Source organism: Protopterus annectens, chromosome 12.part0 (genome assembly GCF_019279795.1).
Source record: "Protopterus annectens isolate FY-2018-M chromosome 12.part0, PAN1.0, whole genome shotgun sequence".
NCBI lineage: Eukaryota > Metazoa > Chordata > Ceratodontiformes > Protopteridae > Protopterus > Protopterus annectens.
In genome coordinates this window covers 150,563,183-150,582,536 of record NC_056746.1, presented here as the reverse complement: position 1 = coordinate 150,582,536, position 19,354 = coordinate 150,563,183, and the positions used below count along the sequence as shown (strand labels likewise).

At 39.3% G+C, this 19,354-nt stretch overlaps 1 protein-coding gene across 1 annotated transcript in view; it reads left to right on the top strand.

Moving 5' to 3' along the window:
* The window catches only part of RRN3 (RRN3 homolog, RNA polymerase I transcription factor), a gene marked incomplete in the record, with an annotated part of 604,791 nt that overhangs the window by 44,608 nt on the left and 540,829 nt on the right, over positions 1–19,354 (top strand). The window contains 1 exon segment of the mRNA XM_044089174.1: positions 7,126–7,182. Coding sequence (XP_043945109.1) covers positions 7,126–7,182 — 57 coding nt within the window.

Below are 19,354 nucleotides of genomic sequence, written 5' to 3'. Positions count from 1 at the left end.
GTGAGCAGACTTTTCACCGATGTGGAGAAACTTGATAAGGGACTAGTACAAATCAGTATCCGTATAACATAAAGTGGCTATGCCTTAAGATCCAGTCTCCGATTTTGAACAGCTGAATATGATAGCCACTGCAAAGGTCATAGCACTACTAAAGAGACTAAAAGGACATTAACTTAGTAACAGGATAAATACCTGGGGGCATCACTAGGAGTAACAGGATAAATACCTGGGGGCATCACTAGGGTTGAATAGAAGCTAAAGTTTCATTAGGAGTACTTAAGTATCCTTTCAGATTTGGTAATTCTAAACTGTTGTATGAAAAGAAACAAGTTAGCTAACTCGACTCTTGCCCTATGTCCCTCTCAAATTCTTTCAGTTCTTTATTAATTATGGTCCACAATGTCTCTGGTTGATTAAAAACATGCCTGACCTGTATATAATTATAAAGGGACTAGACACATTTTCACTGTTGGTACCTTACTATCACTATCTGTAGTCAGCAGCTTTCAACTTCTCAGTTTTTGTATAGTCTTTTTTTTTTAGACTTTCTTCCGAAGTTTGTAATACATCTAAATACTTACCCATATTTATGGGAACATAAGGCTATTGCTGAACCAATTCATGTGTGGGCCCAGTGTTTACCATTATAGCTTTTGTTTTGTCATTTATTTTGTATCCCGAACACTCTCAAAATGTTCTACAACAATGAAGTTGCCTTTTTTCTGGATTTACCACATACAAAATGCCATCTGTGAATAAGGTTCTTTGCCATACTAGTTATATCCTTGAATTAGTTTCATAGCCCAGTACCTACCTATCTGCCCGAGGGCATTTCTAAGCCTAGCCAGAGTGTGTTCGCTTTCGCCACCCCATTGATTAATTAACTGAGCCTCTGTCAAGAAGAGCCAGTGAAGTGATCCCAGGGGTGTATTTTCTGTTACCCATCCACTCTTCAAGGTTTCTCTTGAAGAGTGTTAGTGAGAGGCTCTGCCTAATGTAGTTAGGAATTTTGTTCCAAAGCATGGGGAGTCTCTGTGACAGGAATCTATCCCTCCAGCATGTTCTATTTATTGTTGTGGCGAGGTTTAGCTCACTAGAGCAAGTGGCTCCCAGTGACTTGGATTTCTTTAGGTGGAGCATGTCCATCAGTTCTGAGTTGGACATGGCTTTGTAAGTCAGGGAGAGATCACCTCTGAGTAAGCGATATGCCACTGAGTACAGCTGGAGTTTTTCCAGTCAGGCTGCATAGGACATATGTTTGAGGCCAGTAATCCTCTTGGTGAGGTACTTTTGTGGTCTTTCCAGCTGTTGGAAGTGTCTTGTGAGATACATCCCAAATGGGGCATTGTACTCTGATGGGTCTGATGAGTGACTAGTAGAAGGGCACTATAACTATAAATATAAACTATATGCTGAACAGCAGTTCCTGTGTTCGTGGTGTGGGCACTATAACCTTTTCATTTCTAGATGCGAACCCTTTAGTAATTGGATGGGCTACATAGAAGGATTTCCTAACTACTTTGGCAATATGATTGTCAAAGGTGAGATTACTATCTACCTGGGTCCCCAGATCTCTTATTACATCTTCTGTATTAAGGGGGCTGCCACCTGTGTGGTAATTCATGGGTGTTTTGTTTTTCCCAAATGGGATGACTATGAATTTTTTGGCATTTAGCTTGAGACCATGACTTTGACACCAGGTGTCCATCTCAGTAAGGCCCTTTTGGAGAATGTCCGTGTCAGCCGGAGAGTCAGTTATGGCTCCCAGTTTACAGTCATCGGCGAACTTGGTTAGCCATAGTCCTCCTGTGTTTGCCTGTACTTCTGAGAAGTATATGCCAAACAGTAGGGGTCCCAGGACCGAGCCTTTTGGGGCACCACTTGTGACTGGTTCAGAGTCGGACCTGGAGCCCGCTATTCTTACCGTGCGAGTTCTGTCTGTAAGCCGGTTGGCAACCCATCTCATGACGTAGGGGTTTATGTTCAGGCTGGTGAGTTTTTCTATAATTCCCCGAGTGGGGAATGATGTCAAAAGCCTTGGCGAGGTCAGGGTAGGCTGTGTGAACCACCTTCCCCTCATCTATGGCCTTGGTGACTGTCTCGAAGAAGTCAACCAGGTTTAGTAGGCATGATCTGCCCTAAACAAAGCCGAACTGGGTCGTGTCAAGTGTTTGGAGGTTCCCAATGTCTTTGTTAATGTGTTCCATGATGATGCGCTCCATAGCTAGTCAGGCTTATGGGGCGATAGTTACCAGGGTCAGTTGTGGCCCCTCATTTGTGGAGTGGAATAACTGTTGCTGTGTGCCATTCTGTGGGCACATAGCCTGCAGAGTGGCTGAGGTTGAATAGTGTGTTTAGGTGGGGGGGTTAGTTTGTTCTGTAGTTTGTGCAAGACGCAGCCTGGGACACCATCTGGCCCCATTGACACTGTGCTTTTGGCTTTTGAAAGGGCTGTTTTCACCTGTGTGTCTGTGATTTCCGGGATGCTACACTTTTCCGGTATTGTTGTGGGCCCTTTTGGGGGTGAGAGGGGGGTGAAGTTTGCACTGAATCTATCTGCCAGGATGTTGGCAATATCAGTAGGTTCAGTATATTTTGTGCTATTTTGCACTAGCTCAGAACATATCTGTGAGTTGCCACTTAGATTCTTGACATAACTAAAGAAGGCTTTGTGGTTATCTTTGGAAATCTTGGCTATTTTTCTTTTGAAGTTAGCCTTGGATGATTTTATGAGGGACCTTTAGTTTCTTACTGATACTGATCAGGGATGTCTTTCCTTCTTGGAATTTGCTTTTCTTCTGATCTAGTTTCCTTCTCCTGTTGTATAGCATGTTTATGGCAGGGGTCCACCAGACTGGTTTCCTTCTCGTAGGGGAGTGAGTCTTAGTTTTGTTAGGGATGGCACGATCCATGCATCCTTGTAGGTGCTCATAGAGTGCATTTACAAAGGTTCCTGCATCTTGGACATTGTTATCCTTTAGCGTAGGAGCTGTGAAACATACCACCTCTGTCTTAAGTAAGGTGAAGTTTGCTATAGAAAAGTTTTTTGCTGTGGTTTCCTTGGTTGGGGGTGGTGGTGTGGAAATCCAGAGTGGTTAGTTTTTGGTCTGATCTAACCAGTGACAGGTTGACCACCGTTGCGAAACACCTGTCGCCCATGTTGGTGATGACCAGGTCCAATATGTTTTCAACTCTGGTAGGGGAGTTTACCAGCTGATCCAGGGCATTTGAGTTGATAAATTGAGTTTGTACTTGAGTAGTTTTCCCAGTTAACGGTAGGGTAATTGAAATCGCCCAATATCAGGATGTTCAGTAGGACCTTCATGTCTTCCAGTGTCTCCAGAAAGGCAGAGTGGTGGTTCTGGGTCATGGAGGGTGATCTGTAGCAAGCCACAATTTGCATTGCAGATTTGCCTGATGTTAGTTGCACATGGATGATCTCAGAGGTATCATGCTGCGCCACTAACCTGGAGGTGTAGGTATCCTTGATGAATATGGATACACCCCTTCCTTTTGTGTTTCGGTCCATGTTCTGTGGCCGAAATATGTGGTATGAGTTGTAGCCCGGTAGTGCAGGGGTGCTCTGTGGAGCTTTGAACCAGGTTTCTGTTACTGCACAGATGTTGACATTCTCCATACTGAGGAGTGCTTTGAGCGTGTGCATTTTGAGATAATCCCTTGTCATCTTTGCCAGTGGCTTTAAGTACAAACTTTGGACCCCTTGCAGAGATGATGCCTGAAAAAGCTGTAGGAGAAAAAGAAACAAAACTTACGTAGTCCATTAAGAAACCCTTTCACTCCCCCACCACTTAGATATTTCAGGAACTTCCTAAGTAAAAATTGAGAGTTCCCTCCCAAATGAGACAAGACCAGAGGCCAAAAAGGGAAGAAGGCCAGATATTGTAAGGTGTCAGACTTTTTAAAGTAAAGGCAGACCTTGGGGCCCTTAGAGCCATGACAACCAGAGGGACTTGAATAGTACCGAAAACAAAACAACCAACCCTCCCTCCTCCTCTGTCTCTGGACAGAATATTGCATGAGCTGCCTTCTTTGTAGACCAGGGGAAATTGTTTGGGACAAGTTAGCTATGCTGATCATAAAAAGGAGTGCAGCCTGCAATTTCAAAAGAAACTAAACTTCATGGGCAGTCCATCTGCCTCAGAAGGCCAATAGTATCTGAAGCGGCTACAGACAGAAAACCTCGTGGTGGTGGGATTTAAAGAGCGAGAGCATTAGGGAAAGGAACTGGTTCTATGTAGGGTCTTTTCTAGTCCCAAGAAAGGAAGGGTCTTGGAGATCCATTCTACATCTCTCAAGATTGAATTTTGGGACCATCAAAAACTTGTTCAGTGTTATCATTGCAGAATCACTTACTCCTAATTTTTATGACCTTTTTATTGTGAAGTCAGACCTCAAGGATGTTTGAGGCAGTTCCTGAAGTTTGAAGTCTTTCCCATTGCTAGTTCATATCCATACCCTTTGACATATCCGCTGCACCCAGAATGTTTACAAAATGCCTGGCTGCAGTCACTGTTTTTCGAAGGAGAACGTGAATTGATATCCTCATTTCTGTTGAAGATGGAAAGGGCCGTTAAGGATGGCGAAGACTTGCTTCTATTATGTAGAACTATTCTGGAACCTCCAAAAGTCTCCTGTTAACCACGTAGATTACATGGCCTTCTAAATGCTGATGGTTCCCATGACAACGGTGCACATGGAAAAAAGTACGATACCTCAGAAACATGCTTTGCCAGCATGCTGTGTGTATTCCTTACAGAGCAGGACCCCCCTTCTCTGCATCAAGAAGTGACTTGCCTGGAGGATAGGGCAACTCTGTCCGAATCTTTGAGTGTCCTTTAGAGTGGACATGTTCTCTGTCTCCCAGTAGACTCCCTGAATTTCGCTGTGGAGCTGTGTGTGTAGAGGACTTGAGACGAGAACTTCAGAAAAAATGCATATAAACATAAAAAAAGGTAGTGGCAGTTATTCTACCCATCAGAACATTTAGACATCTTTGGCAACAGGGGATCCTGCAAATCTGAATGGACAGTACCATGATAATGTGGTACAAAAATTAGCATGGGGGACTCCTGTCTCCTGTGCAGACTAGCATGCAGGTATGAGAACTGACAAAGGACTTGGCACATTCCTTTTTGGGACAGCTTGTCAGACCTTCTAAGCAGAACAAGACTAGACCCCCCCCATTGAATAGATGTAAAACAGACAAGTGATTTTTTGGAATTAAATCTCAAGTGGGGTGTCTGTAGAAAACCTACATTTGAGCAAGTACTGCACAAGAATACATGAGAGGCCTGAGTGGCAGATGCCTTTACCATTCCATGGCAGGTCTTTATCTGGATGCTTTCCCTTCCATTCTCTTATTCTCTGTAGTTTTACAAAAGAAAAGGGAGGTGAAGGGGAGAAATAAAACTGCTCATAATACCATTTTCATTGATTTACCCTGTGTTGAGCCTAGCAAGGGACAAACCCTGTATGCTGCCTCCGCACATATTACCTAACTCAAGAGTGTGTTGACCATTGCCCCAAGTTTGCAAACATGAAGGCTGGATAATGTGGGTGATTTTAGCTTGCAGCCTTTGCAAACGTGTTCAGAGGATGTGCTTCACACCTTAAAGGAGGCAAATGTTGGAAAACCTAGTTTAGAAAAATGGAAAAGGTTCTCTCATTGGTGTCAAGACCTAGGATAGGGCGCATTTTCAGTACACGTTCCTCTAGTCCTCACTTGCCTGTCAGAGCTTCATTATGTCTCTAAAGATATTTGCTTCTGATATCTGTGCCAGTCTGCCTCTGGATCACCCCCCCCCCCTTCCCATTTGTCAGAAAAACTGCTCTTGAAAGGTGCATTTATCTACAGTATTTAAAAACAAAGTGTGATTCACTTTGGGACCTTATTGTTGCAGTAGAAGAGCCCTTCAACCCTTTTGCCAATTGCTTCCACTCCTGTAAAGTTTTTATCATAGAAGAACACCCTTTTGTTAACTTTGACCTTAACTAGACAAATTTCAGAATTGAAGGCTCTTATGTTCAGGGAACCCTTTCTCATGCTACATTTGAATATAATCGTCCTGAGCATCAGCCCTTCTTTCCTCACCAAAAGTGATTTATTGAACTGTCGTTAAATCAAGTCATTTATTTACCAGTATTTTTCCTCTTCACTTAGAGTAAGGGGGAAGGAATCTTGCATCCTCTAGATGTACACAAGCAGTTGTGATCTTGCTTAGGAAAAAACAACTTGGAAGTTTGATCAGGTCTCTGTAGTCATCGCAAAATGCAGCGAAAGAAACAAAGGCTGTCAATAAGCAAACTGTTTCCCAATGGGTATACCTCATTGCATTGTCTTTTGTTACAGAGGAAAACTGCTGCTATGGAAAATCAGCTCCTGAGAGAGTGAATGCTCATTCCACCAGGAACCACTGCTTCCACCACAGCCTTCATTAGAGTGATAAACTACACAAGCCATTCTGGAAGCAACTACCTAATCTGTCCATACTTTTGTCAGTTTGCTCAGCATTTTCAGAGGCAGGGCCGGTTTTGCCACAGATGTCTTGCAGGACCTTTTTGTCTCCCTAGTTCCACTACAAGTCTTCCCTCAGCTCTGGGAGTTATCCTAGGAATCGGTACTGGTACAGTGAATTACAAAAAAAAAATAAAAAATTGTGTTGAAACTTAAGTGTAGATGTTCAAATACATTCACTGCTGCAGTACTAGTACCCTCCTTCCATCGTCTGTTCTTCTCACTCCTTTGCATTTTTTGGGATGGGTACTTGGTTAACATTTCCTTCCCCTATGACATTGTCCTTTCCCCCTCTGGATCAGGTATTTCCTCTCCAAGAGGTAAGCAGCAGTCTTTGCAGGTGGGGTGAGGGGTGGATCCTTCTCATCCATGGGCTTGTTGGGGGGAGATGAAAGCACTTGTAATCAGGGTGGTCATCCAACTTCTACAGGTAGAAGTCTGAGTAGTCAGCACTGTAGTAGTGAATGTATTCAGACATCTACATTTATGGTTAATTCTCTGTACAGCTATGATTTTGTGTTTCTGGTCTGAAATCAGTGATTAAAAACTAAGCATATTACTCATTAGGAATAATGTCTTTACTTTTATAGGGGGACACCAGTGATTATGAGTTGTTGAAACATCAACTTACAGATCCAGACATAAAGGTAATTACTGGTTTGAAATTTTTGATTTTTTTTGGTAATTTCAATGTAATGGGATTAAAGACCATTCAGCAGATGTATTTTAGTATGACTGCTTCGTGCTTGTTAATTTTCCTTTTCTTTTGTCTGTAGTCATTTTTAATTGTTCATGTTGTGGTTTTCCTCCTAGATTATTAACTTCAGCTTCCATAAAATGTCTCCATGGACCTTAATATCCATTAGTCTCTGCTGTTCTTTGACATATTGCCTAATACAGTTTATTTTATAGAAAAAAAATCAGTAGCTCCGTTTGTAAATGTTGTATTGCCTCTTGCTTGACTTTTGACAGGCCACCTGCCCAGTCAACAAATAAATATTTACTTCCTTGTTAATGTTTTAACTGAAGGATGTCCAGGTTAATACCAGTTTGTGTTTTTTAAATTAGTTAATTTCACATCCTTGGAAACTGTAGCACCAGACTACTTTAGCTCATCTGTGCTAAGGATGTTTTTGCTTTGTTTTTGTACTTTTTTCATTTTGTCTTTTGCTTGTGTTCTGTACAAGTTTTCTACAGTAGATAGAGGGGATCAGTTTCTTCTTGTCTTCCGTTTTCTGTTTGAAATTGTTTACATTATTAGAAGCCATTTTTTGCTTAAATCTTTGTATAGAATACATTTTAGCATTTCTTTTCATACAGTGGATATAAAAAAGTGTACACACCCCTGTTAAAATGCCAGGTTTTTGTGATATAAAAAATGAGACCACAATAAATCATTTCAAAACTTTTCCCACCTTTAGTGTGACCTATGACCTGTACAATTCAATTGAAAAACAAACAAATTGTTAGGGGGAAAAATATAAAAAATAAAAAACGTACAATGTGCTGGTTACATAAGTATGCACACCCTTAAACTAATACTTTGTTGAAAAACCATTTTGATTTAATTACAGCATTCAGTCTTCTTGGGTAGACACCTGACATCAGTTAAAGAGACTCATTAACCACAAATAAAGTTCAGTTGTCCTAGTAGGATTTTCCTGACACTTACTCAGTTGCCTGCTACAGCAAAAGCCATGGTTCACAGAGAGCTTACAAAGCATCAAAGGGATTTCATTGTTGAAAAGTATCAGTCAGGAGAAGGGTACAAAAAAAATTCCACAGCATTGGATATACCAAGGAACACAGTGAAGACAGTCATCAAAAAGTGGAGAAAATATGGGACATCAGTGAAGTTGCAAAGAACTGGACATCCCTCCAGAATTGATGAAAAGACAAGACAAAACTGGTCCGGGAGGCTGCCAAGAGACCTTATAGCAACACTAAAGGAGCTGCAGGAATATTTGTACTGGTTGTGTACTACATGTGACAATCTCCTGTATTCTCCATATGCCTGGACTATGGGGTAGAGTTGCAAGATGGAAGCCTTTTCTTGCACAGAAAAACATCCAGGCTCAGTTAAAATTTGTAAAATAATAGTCTCCCAAAAGCATGTGGAAAAATGTGTTATGGTCTGATGAGACCAAGGTTGAACTTTCTGGCCATAATTCCAAAAGGTTCTTTTGGAGAAAAAGCAACACTTCACATCACCAAAAAAATACCATCCCCACGGTGAAGCATGGTGGCAGCAGTATCATGCTTTGTGGTTGCTTTTCTTCAGCTGGAATTGGGGCTTTAGTCAAGGTGGGAGGGAAATATAAACATTCCAAATACCAGTCACTTTTGGCCCCAAACCTTCAGGTGTCTGCTAGAAAGCTGAAGATGAAGAGGAATTTCACCTTTTAACACGACAATGACCCCAAGCATACATCCAAATCAACAAAAGAATGGCTTCATCAGAAGAAAATTTTCAAGTTTTGGAATGGCCCAGGCAGAGCAAAGACCTAAATCCAATAGGAAATCTGTGGGGTGACCTGAAGAGGACTGTGCATAAGAGATGCCCTCACAATCTGACAGATTTGGAGCCCTTTTGCAAGGAAGAGTGGGCAAAATTGCCATGTCAAGAATTGCCATGTCAAGATGTGCCATGCTGATGGACTCCTACCCAAGAAGGCTGAATGCTGTAATTAAATCAAAAGGTGCTTCAACAAAGTTTTAGTTTAAGGGTATGCACACTTGTGCAACAAGCATATTGTACTTTTTTTATTTTTTTTATATTTTTCCCCTAACAGATTTGTTTGTCTTTCAATTGGTTTTTACAGGTTATAGGTCATGTTAAAGGGGTAAAAAGTTTTGAAATGATTTATTGTGGTCTCATTTTTTATAGCACAAAAAACTGGCATTTTTAACAGGAGTGTGTATACTTTTTATATCCACTGTATATAATGTTTGTTGTAGGTGAGGTGCTGCTACAAGTGGTCTGCAGTGAGTATTTTGATTTTTGAGCAGTGTGATTTTATTACAATATGAAAACTTTTTAAACCAATTTAATTATGGAGTGTGGGAGAAGGTCCTAGAAAATCTTCTGTAGATGTATCACATCAGTAAAACATGTGATTCATCTGCTTGAAGTATTAGGGACTACATACGAGTAGTGACACAGACAAGGTTGAAAGGATTTTTTGCATCTGTTGTATGCAGTGAACAAGATTTCAGAAATCATCAGAGGAGTTTGACGCATTTGTCATTTCAAGGGTCTGTCCTGCTTGGTCAGATCAGCCCTCGAGGACAGAGGTACTGGAAGGAGTAATGTCAATCTGATGGCCAAAGGGGCCTTTCTGAAATACTGAACCTCTGTTTAATCAGCTTCACTTGGAGACAAAGAAGCATTGTTTAAATGTATGCATGAGATGAATGGTTTTCTTGCTACAACATCTTAATAGATGATCTCTGGTTCTAGGTTGATGATGTAGGATGCAGAGTCCATTTAAAGGAGGTGTGCAGAAAACTCTAGATTTGGAATATCTCGTGTCATTTTGTACTTGGTGTTATGCGCACTACCATGTTGTTCTGTCAGAGGATTGTCTGGAAGGTCACTGATTTAAATATTGCATTTTAGTCGGCACTGCTTTGCCATTCAGGAGGGTTAGATGTGAAATAAGTCACTTGTTACTGACATTGTGCATGATTGACTTGTTTGCCTGTGCAACTGCTTTTGTTTCAAACAAAAATCCAGCCACTGATAAATCGTGAAAGATGAGAGTACAGTGGTGCACTAAAGGTAAAATCATAGACTCTATCCTGTCCACACTTGCCTGAACACCGTGTTCTAGATTAAGATATCATTGCAGTAAATGTCATCATTAAGCAAGCACTGACTTTCTTTTCAGATGTAACATTTATGGAAGAATGGGGGGGGCTAACGAAGGTTTGAGAAACCTGTTTGAGTGCCAGTTCAGAAGAGTGTTGCTCATAGGCAACAGACGTTTGGTGAGAAATGGAACTGATGAAATGTGAGGGGGTGTGTTACGCTTGGATTGCAAAGTCCAAGAGCTGGGTGAAAGGGCAGGTACTGCAGCAAAATGAATGTAGGCAGGAATTCTTTGGGGGACATGAAACAGAATCATTTTAAAAGACTAAAATGTCAGTTGAGATGAGAGAGTTATTAAAAAGAAATTGCTCTAGGACCTCTACTTTCACTTTCTAGGAGAAAATGAAAATAAAACAACATGCTTAAATAGCAATGCCAGTTGGAACAAATGACAATACAATTACATTTATTAATAGAAACTGTGCTTCTTGAATTCAAATTGCTTTTATGTGAACATTTATCACTAAGAACAAAAAGTTGCAAGGTGTTATATTTTGAAATAAAAACTGTCACCTTATACAGGAAATGGTCCTATATGTTTGATTGGTTCATATGTTATTGTGACTGTTTAGCATGCTCTTTTATTTCCACTTTTTTTCTCGTAGACGGCATTAGCCAAGGTGCTAGAGTGAAGGGTTTTAATATATTTCTGAACTCCAAGACCATTTCATTCTCTGTCCCTGGGGGAACAGCCTTCAGAAACAAAGTAATGCTTTCATTCTTCTTTGTGCTGGTCATGCCACAGCTTGTGTCTTGTGCACAATTTTTTGTAGGCCATGAAAGAGAGAGAGGCAACCGTTCGCTACATGGAGGTCAGAATAAAGCTGCCAAAATGATTCCTAGGGCACATGGAAAATAGCATAACCAGAGATTACATGAATGGAGACTTGTCATTAGAAACAGAATAGACTGCTAGGACATGGGATTTTGCAGAGGATTGTGTTTGGGATATGTGAAGGGGTCACCTTGAGCAAGGATGGAAGGAAGGGAGGCATAGGCAATAGATTATAAGGTCAGCTGCTGTCTGGCTTTGCTCAAATACTACTACATGGAGAGGGTTATGGACCCAAAGAATGAACTACAGAAGGGAGTAATGTTATGGACCCAAAGAATGAACTACAGAAGGGAGTAATGTTATGGAACCAAAGAATGAACTACAGAAGGGAGTAATGTCTACCGAATCCATGACGGCATGTAAGACTGCTTGAAGGAGAGGAGAGGGAAGGCAGACTGTTAAATGCATTAAAAGGACAGTGGAGTTGTTAGTCATCAACTGCCATTAGGCAAATGTACGTCTGTGAAATATGTTGTAATGGCACGATGGCTGGTTTACTTCTGCTGATGGGGCAAATATTTTTTCCTGGTTAGGATTGTGTGTTCGAGATGCTGCTGGTGTAATTTCAGTGTTCAGGATTTAATTATTTATCAAATGTTGTGTAATCCAAAGTATGCCCCATATGCCAACTTTATTGATAACAAAATATGTTTCAAATTTTGAGCATCTTCGCATAATGTAGTGTGGATTACAGGCATCCGGTTTCTTCAGAGATCTGCCTGTTCATCAAAGGAGTGGGAAATCTTTGTAGAACAAAAGGGAAATGTTAATGTGTAGTGCCTTGTACTACTCATTCCTGTCAAATGAAGGTCACCATTAAAAAAACTAGTAGGTCTAAATTAAAGCACTTGATTCACTTTTTGAACAAACCTGTTTTCCCATTCGGCAAAGTTTCATACCTTTCATGTTGAGGGCTTGATCTCTGCACCCTCAAACTTGTCAGCTGTCAGTTTTGTTGTGCTTTAGGGCAGGGGCAGTACCATGGTGACAGCAACCTCTTTCACTTGGCTATTACATAAGTGGTCAAATCCAGTTCATGTGTTAGTCTGGTTAAAAATGTTAACAGATGCTGTCCTGAAAAATGTCTGCGTGGTTGTTTTTACTTGCACTTAACATTTCTGTATTTTCTGATGCTTCATTTTCTGTTTTCTGTTATCAAAGTAAGCTTGATCAGTTAATTGTATTGTAATTTTTATTGACTGTCCCAAATGAAAACTGGAAAAGATACAAGAGAAATGTAAAGGACCATTGTTGTGTCTTGTGCTGAATACAAGGGGTCTCTGTAGTGTATGCTACTAGTTGCACAGAAGGGGATGCAATTCCTGTCAGCCTGGGAAGCCATGTTCGGCAGACCTCACTGCTTTGCCAGAGTCTGTTTGTACCTGTCACCTCTAGGCTTTGGCTGGTGGGAAAGACTCTTGCCTCCCCCAGTGCCTTATTTAGGCAAGGTGTCAAAAACAAACTTACCGTTGTGAAATATGCCAGTCATAGCAAAATAAGGGTGATGCTGCGAAACGCTAGGAGCTTAAGCAAAAAAAAAACTGTACACCCTGGAAGCACTTCTATCATTGGAAGATGCAGATGTCTGTACAGCCACAGAAACCTGGTTCAAGGCCTCAGAGAGTACCCTGGCCTTGCAAGGCTACAATGCCTTTCACAACTTCAGACCACAAAATGAATGTGCAAGTAGCAGAGGAGGAAGTATTGTCTATCTAAATTCACCTCTTGTCTAGTTGAACTGGACAACTCCATGGAGTTACTCCAAGCTCAGGTTATGGTGGTTAATACCCCCCCCCCATTTAAGTCCTAGCCAGTTATAAATCCTCTTTCTTCATGGGTCATAACATGCACAAAGCCTACTTGGCCAAACTGGAGGCTATCCAAATATTACTGAACACTCTGGTTATGGAGGATGCAGTAATCCCACCATCTTCTGAGGAAACCTACACTAGCGCAAAAGTTCCTTGACTTTGTTAACTCTAATGCCAACAAATTGTTCATACCCCAACAAGAGGAACTAACATAATAGACCTGGTCCTCACTAATATGTCAAACAGGGGCACTGCTGCAACTACTGGACTCTTGTTAGTTAAATCTGACCACAAATCAGTCACCTTTGAGCTGACAGAACTCAAAGGGCGAAATCGGACCTAAAAACTTCACCAAGGCAAATTGTACCCACCTAGGTGAAGGTATAAATGCATTCCAAGTTCCACCCCGCGTTGGAAGAGGTAACTACACCGAAGCTTACACTAAAGCTGTGTACAATCACTTGCATAAGTAAGTGTATAGACTCGGCTGTATCAGAATCAAAGACAGAGCCTCAAGTAAAAATGAGCTGCTATGGTGGGCGTCCAGCATCAACAAACCTTACAGTAAATGCAAAAAGTTGCTGTCCAAGAAAACAAAGATGAGGCACTAACAATGGGAAAGCACCTTCCTTGTGCAAATAAGGCAACTTGTCAAATTCTCTAAGGGCTTCTTTGAAGAAAACCAAGAAAACAACCAACTGTTAAATTTAAAACTAAGTAACTAATCAATATTCATCCACATTATCTAAAACTACTGATCCTGCACACATTTCCGATGTAGATGTTCGTGATATGCCTCCTTTAATAAATTCAGCTATGGCAAATGATAATATGATGGGTATGCCACATTTAGGGGATAGTATAGTATCACAGTCTAATGCAATAGATGCATCATCTAGGGTTTATGAGATGATGAATGATGAACTGGAAGAATGTATATTTCACCAGTAAAAGACAAAAATAAAGTAGATAATGCATTTATTTCTATATTTAATGTGGACAGTCAAACCTACCTTGGATATTATTCATACAAATTGGGCATTGAGAAAAACTGAGTATTGTTGGAGAAAATGGGCGATTTTTCCTAAGTTTATGTTTAGACATAATGAGAATTTTAAGGATTGGTGTGATGATTTGTTTTTACCGAAATTACAACCTGTAAGGAAGATGAGGAAATTGTGGTATGTGTAGTCAGTGTAGTTTTATCTTGGAATGTGACCAAGTTAAGTCTAGGCACAAAGTGCATTTCTGTTTATGGCCGTTTTTCTTGCTTTCCAAAAGGGGTGGTTTATGCTGTCAGGTGTTGTTCTTCTACAGTGTATTATGTAGGTAAAACCGAGCGGAAGTTAAAGCAGTGTATTAATAAACATCGTTATGATATTCATACATTTAAGGAGATGTGTGCCATTTAAACATATCAAGGATTTTTCAGATCACATTTTTAAATTTGCTGTATTGTAACGAGTACCTGTAAATCCAAGGGGGAAGCATGGAACATCATATTAGAACAACGTGAATTGTGGTGGATATTGTATTTTACATGCATCAGTTTTTCCTGGATTAAATTATGTTGCATCTATTTCTAGTGTGTTAAAGATGAAAGCTTATGATAGATGAAATGTAAATATTTTTATTTGCCATTGGAAAGTGTTTTTAATATTGGTTACTTTGCTTATTGAATTTTCTGGGCATGTAATTGGTTTATGTCAGAAGAGAGGTATTTAAATAGGGTCATATGACTGTAATTTAAATGTCTGAAGAAGGCTAGTATTATCGTCCAAAAATGCTGGCAATAAAGTATTCAGTATTTTAGAGTTTTGTCAAGAAAATAATGCTCTGTGCTCAGGCTAAAGTCTCGCCAAAATCAAATAGTCCAAGATTCATAAAGAAAAAATTGGCAAGACAAGGCTGATAGAATAACTCAGTTTTAATAAAAACAACCGCAGATACAAATTCCAAGTCGTGGTAAGCGCTTTCGGGTTCACCAACCCTTCATCAGACAATTTAAACAACACTGGTCTTCCCTTTTAAAAATACTAACAACCAATCAAAACTCATTTACACTAATAAGCTACCCGCCTTTTTTGTAGGGCAGGTTTTAAAGGCACAATTTCATTAATGCCTGGATACCTGTGTGATCCTAAGGTTATAATCCATTTGGATTCTAAAGTCTCAGTAAGCAGCTTGATATCCCCCCCCCTTTTTCCTAAAATCACATTCGTAATAACTTTAAATAAAAATGTGTGTGTCGAATTATGCATGAGATGCCTGTAAAGTGCATTGTGCTCATCTTTGTTTCTGATGCTTGATAAATGCTGCAGGATCCTGACCTTTAACATGTTGTTTGTCATCCCTACATAATATACCGGACATTGTATACATTCGGCCAAATAGACCACATTAGGTGTTCTACATGTGGCTTTGGCCTTAAATTGAAAGAACTGTCCTGTTGTTGGATGTTTAAAAGTGTTGGACACATTAATACTACTACAAGCCTTACACATACCACAAGGTACTGTCCCTTCTTTGGTGATTATAGGCTTCTTATCCTGGGCAGGTCTTTCTTTGCAGAGTAAATCTTTAAGATTTTTATTTCGTCTGTAACCAAAATTCGGTCTCTGACCAATCATGGTATCTAGCTTAGGGTCACTTCTTAAAATGTTCCAATTTTTACTGACTATACTCTGTATGTCCTTAATGTCACTACTGTACGTAAAATAAAACCTAACCCCATCTGATCTCTTATTCTTGTGACCTTTTGCTCCTTCTGTTTGGCTTGATCTCAACCAAGGTTTATACCTACCACTACGTTGGCCCAAGCTAGAGTGTACTACTGAGTTGACCATATTCTCATTATAGCCTCTCTGACCAAAACATGTTTTCAATTCCCCTATTTCTTTGTTGAAATCCTCATCTTCTACACACAGCCTGGAAGTTCTACACACTTGACTTTTGACTATGTTGGGAAACATAAAGCGGGGGTGCATACTATCATATGATAATAGATGGTTTTTCCAACAATCTTTTTTGTGCAATGTCGAAGTAAACCCTTCCAAAGTACATTTTACACTGACATCTAAGTAATCTATTTGCTTGGTGGAATGATTAAGAGTAAACTTGATAGAATAACTCAGTTTTAATAAAAACAACCGCAGATACAAATTCCAAGTCGTGGTAAGCGCTTTCGGGTTCACCAACCCTTCATCAGACAATTTAAACAACACTGGTCTTCCTTTTTAAAAATACTAACAACCAATCAAAGCTCATTTGCACTAATAAGCTACCCGCCTTTTTTGTAGGGCAGGTTTTAAAGGCACAATTTCATTAATGCCTGGATACCTGTGTGATCCTAAGGTTATAATCCATTTGGATTCTAAAGTCTCAGTAAGCAGCTTAATATCCCCCCCCCTTTTTCCTAAAATCACATTCGTAATAACTTTAAATAAAAATGTGTGTGTTGAATTATGCATGAGATGCCTGTAAAGTGCATTGTGCTCATCTTTGTTTCTGATGCTTGATAAATGCTGCAGGATCCTGACCTTTAACATATTGTTTGTCATCCCTACAGATGGGAGTTAATGACACCAAAGTTAGGTTAATTCATAGGTTATTGGATGTAGTCTTAGAAAACAATGTTTTTCTAGGTGGTACACAGGCATATAGGCAGGCACAGGGGGTAGCGATGGGCACCCCCTGTGCCAATACATATGCAAATTTGGTTCTCTATTTTTGGGAGAAAAATAACATCTTTAACAATGAAAGTTGGATGAAGCACATAGGGGCCTATGTGCGTTTTGTAGATGACATCTTTATATTTTGGCAGGATACCTTAGATAAACTTTTTAGTTTTTTGGACTACCTCCACTCCACCACTTCCTTTTTTAAATTTACTCTTAATCATTCCACCAAGCAAATAGATTACTTAGATGTCAGTGTAAAATGTACTTTGGAAGGGTTTACTTCGACATTGCACAAAAAAGATTGTTGGAAAAACCATCTATTATCATATGATAGTATGCACCCCCGCTTTATGTTTCCCAACATAGTCAAAAGTCAAGTGTGTAGAACTTCCAGGCTGTGTGTAGAAGATGAGGATTTCAACAAAGAAATAGGGGAATTGAAAACATGTTTTGGTCAGAGAGGCTATAATGAGAATATGGTCAACTCAGTAGTACACTCTAGCTTGGGCCAACGTAGTGGTAGGTATAAACCTTGGTTGAGATCAAGCCAAACAGAAGGAGCAAAAGGTCACAAGAATAAGAGATCAGATGGGGTTAGGTTTTATTTTACGTACAGTAGTGACATTAAGGATATACAGAGTATAGTCAGTAAAAATTGGAACATTTTAAGAAGTGACCCTAAGCTAGATACCATGATTGGTCAGGAGACCTAATTTTGGTTACAGACGAAATAAAATCTTAAAGATTTACTTTGCAAAAGAAAGACCTGCCCAGGATAAGAAGCCTATAATCACCAAAGAAGGGACAGTACCTGTGGTATGTGTAAGGCTTGTAGTAGTATTAATGTGTCCAACACTTTTAAACATCCAACAACAGGACAGTTCTTTCAATTTAAGGCCAAAGCCACATGTAGAACACCTAATGTGGTCTATCTGGCCGAATGTAAACACTGTCCGGTATATTATGTAGGGATGACAAACAATATGTTAAAGGTCAGGATCCTGCAGCATTTATCAAGCATCAGAAACAAAGATGAGCACAATGCACTTTACAGGCATCTCATGCATAATTCAACACACACATTTTTATTTAAAGTTATTACTTAATGTGATTTTAGGAAAAAAGGGGATATTAAGCTGCTTACTGAGACTTTAGAATCCAAATGGATTATAACCTTAGGATCACACAGGTATCCAGGCATTAATGAAATTGTGCCTTTAAAACCTGCCCTACAAAAAAGGCGGGTAGCTTATTAGTGCAAATGAGCTTTGATTGGTTGTTAGTATTTTTAAAAAGGAAGACCAGTGTTGTTTAAATTGTCTGATGAAGGGTTGGTGAACCCGAAAGCGCTTACCACGACTTGGAATTTGTATCTGCGGTTGTTTTTATTAAAACTGAGTTATTCTATCAGCCTTGTCTTGCCAATTTTTTCTTTATGAATATTTTAGAGTTTTGTGTACACTGTTCATCTGCCCTAGAGTTTCTTTTTTTTTCTTTGGAAAAACTTGGCAAGCACAGCCAAAGATAAACATAAGGCCTTGAACAGCTACGTATGCAGCCTAGGCAACCTCCAAACACTGGATGCTACCCAATTCGGCTTCGTGAAGGGCAGATCCTGCCTGTTAACTCTGATGTATTACTTCGAAAATGTGGCCAGGGCCACTGACCTGGGCAAATCTGTGCACACACAATACCTCGACTTGACAAAGGCTTTCGACACAATCCCACACTCTGCCATTACTGAAAAACATGGTAAACTGACTGTAAACCCCTTTGTTGTAAGATAGGGTGCCAACTGGCTCACAAACCAGACACACACCATCACAGTGGGTGACTCCACATCAACCAGCAGACCTGTTACCAGCAGGAGTGCCTCAGGGGTCAGTACTGGACCCCCTACTGTTTGGTATATACTTCTCAAAAGTTCAGGTCAAAACTGAGGTGTTGTTGATGGCCAAGTTTGCACACCACTGCAAATTGGGTGCAATTATTGAATTCCCAAGTGATGTCAAAAAAAACCTTAAAAAAACCCCAAAGTAAAAAAAAGGGGGCAAAAAAAAAGGGGGTTGTTTTTTTTTTTTTTTTTTTTTTTTTTTTTTTTTTTTTTTGTTTCCAAAAAACCCCCAAAAAAATTTGAGGGCCCCAAAACCCCTTTAAAAAAAAAAATTTTTTGGGGGGGGGGAAAAACCTTTTTTTTTTTTGGCAAAAATTTTAAAAAAGGCCCAAAACTTTTTCAAATTTTTTTTTTTTTTTTTTTTTTTTTTTTTTTTTTTTTTTTTTTTTTTTTTTTTTTTTTTTTTTTTTTTTTTAATTTTTTTTGAGAAAAAAAAAGGAAAAAAAATTTTTTTTTAAATTTAAAACAAAAGTAAAATTTTAAAATTTTTAATTATTAAAAATTAATTAAATTTTTAAAAATTTTGAAGGTTTTAAAATTTATTAAATAAAAAAGGGTTGGAAAATTTGGGGTTGTGTGGGTGAATTAAAAAAAATAATGTATAATAAAAAAAAAAATTAATAAAAATGTTTATTTTTAAATTATAAAACTTGGTTATTTTCCCAAAAATTGGGAATTAGAAAATGATTTTTTAAAATATTTAAGTTTTGTTTAAATTAAATGAAATA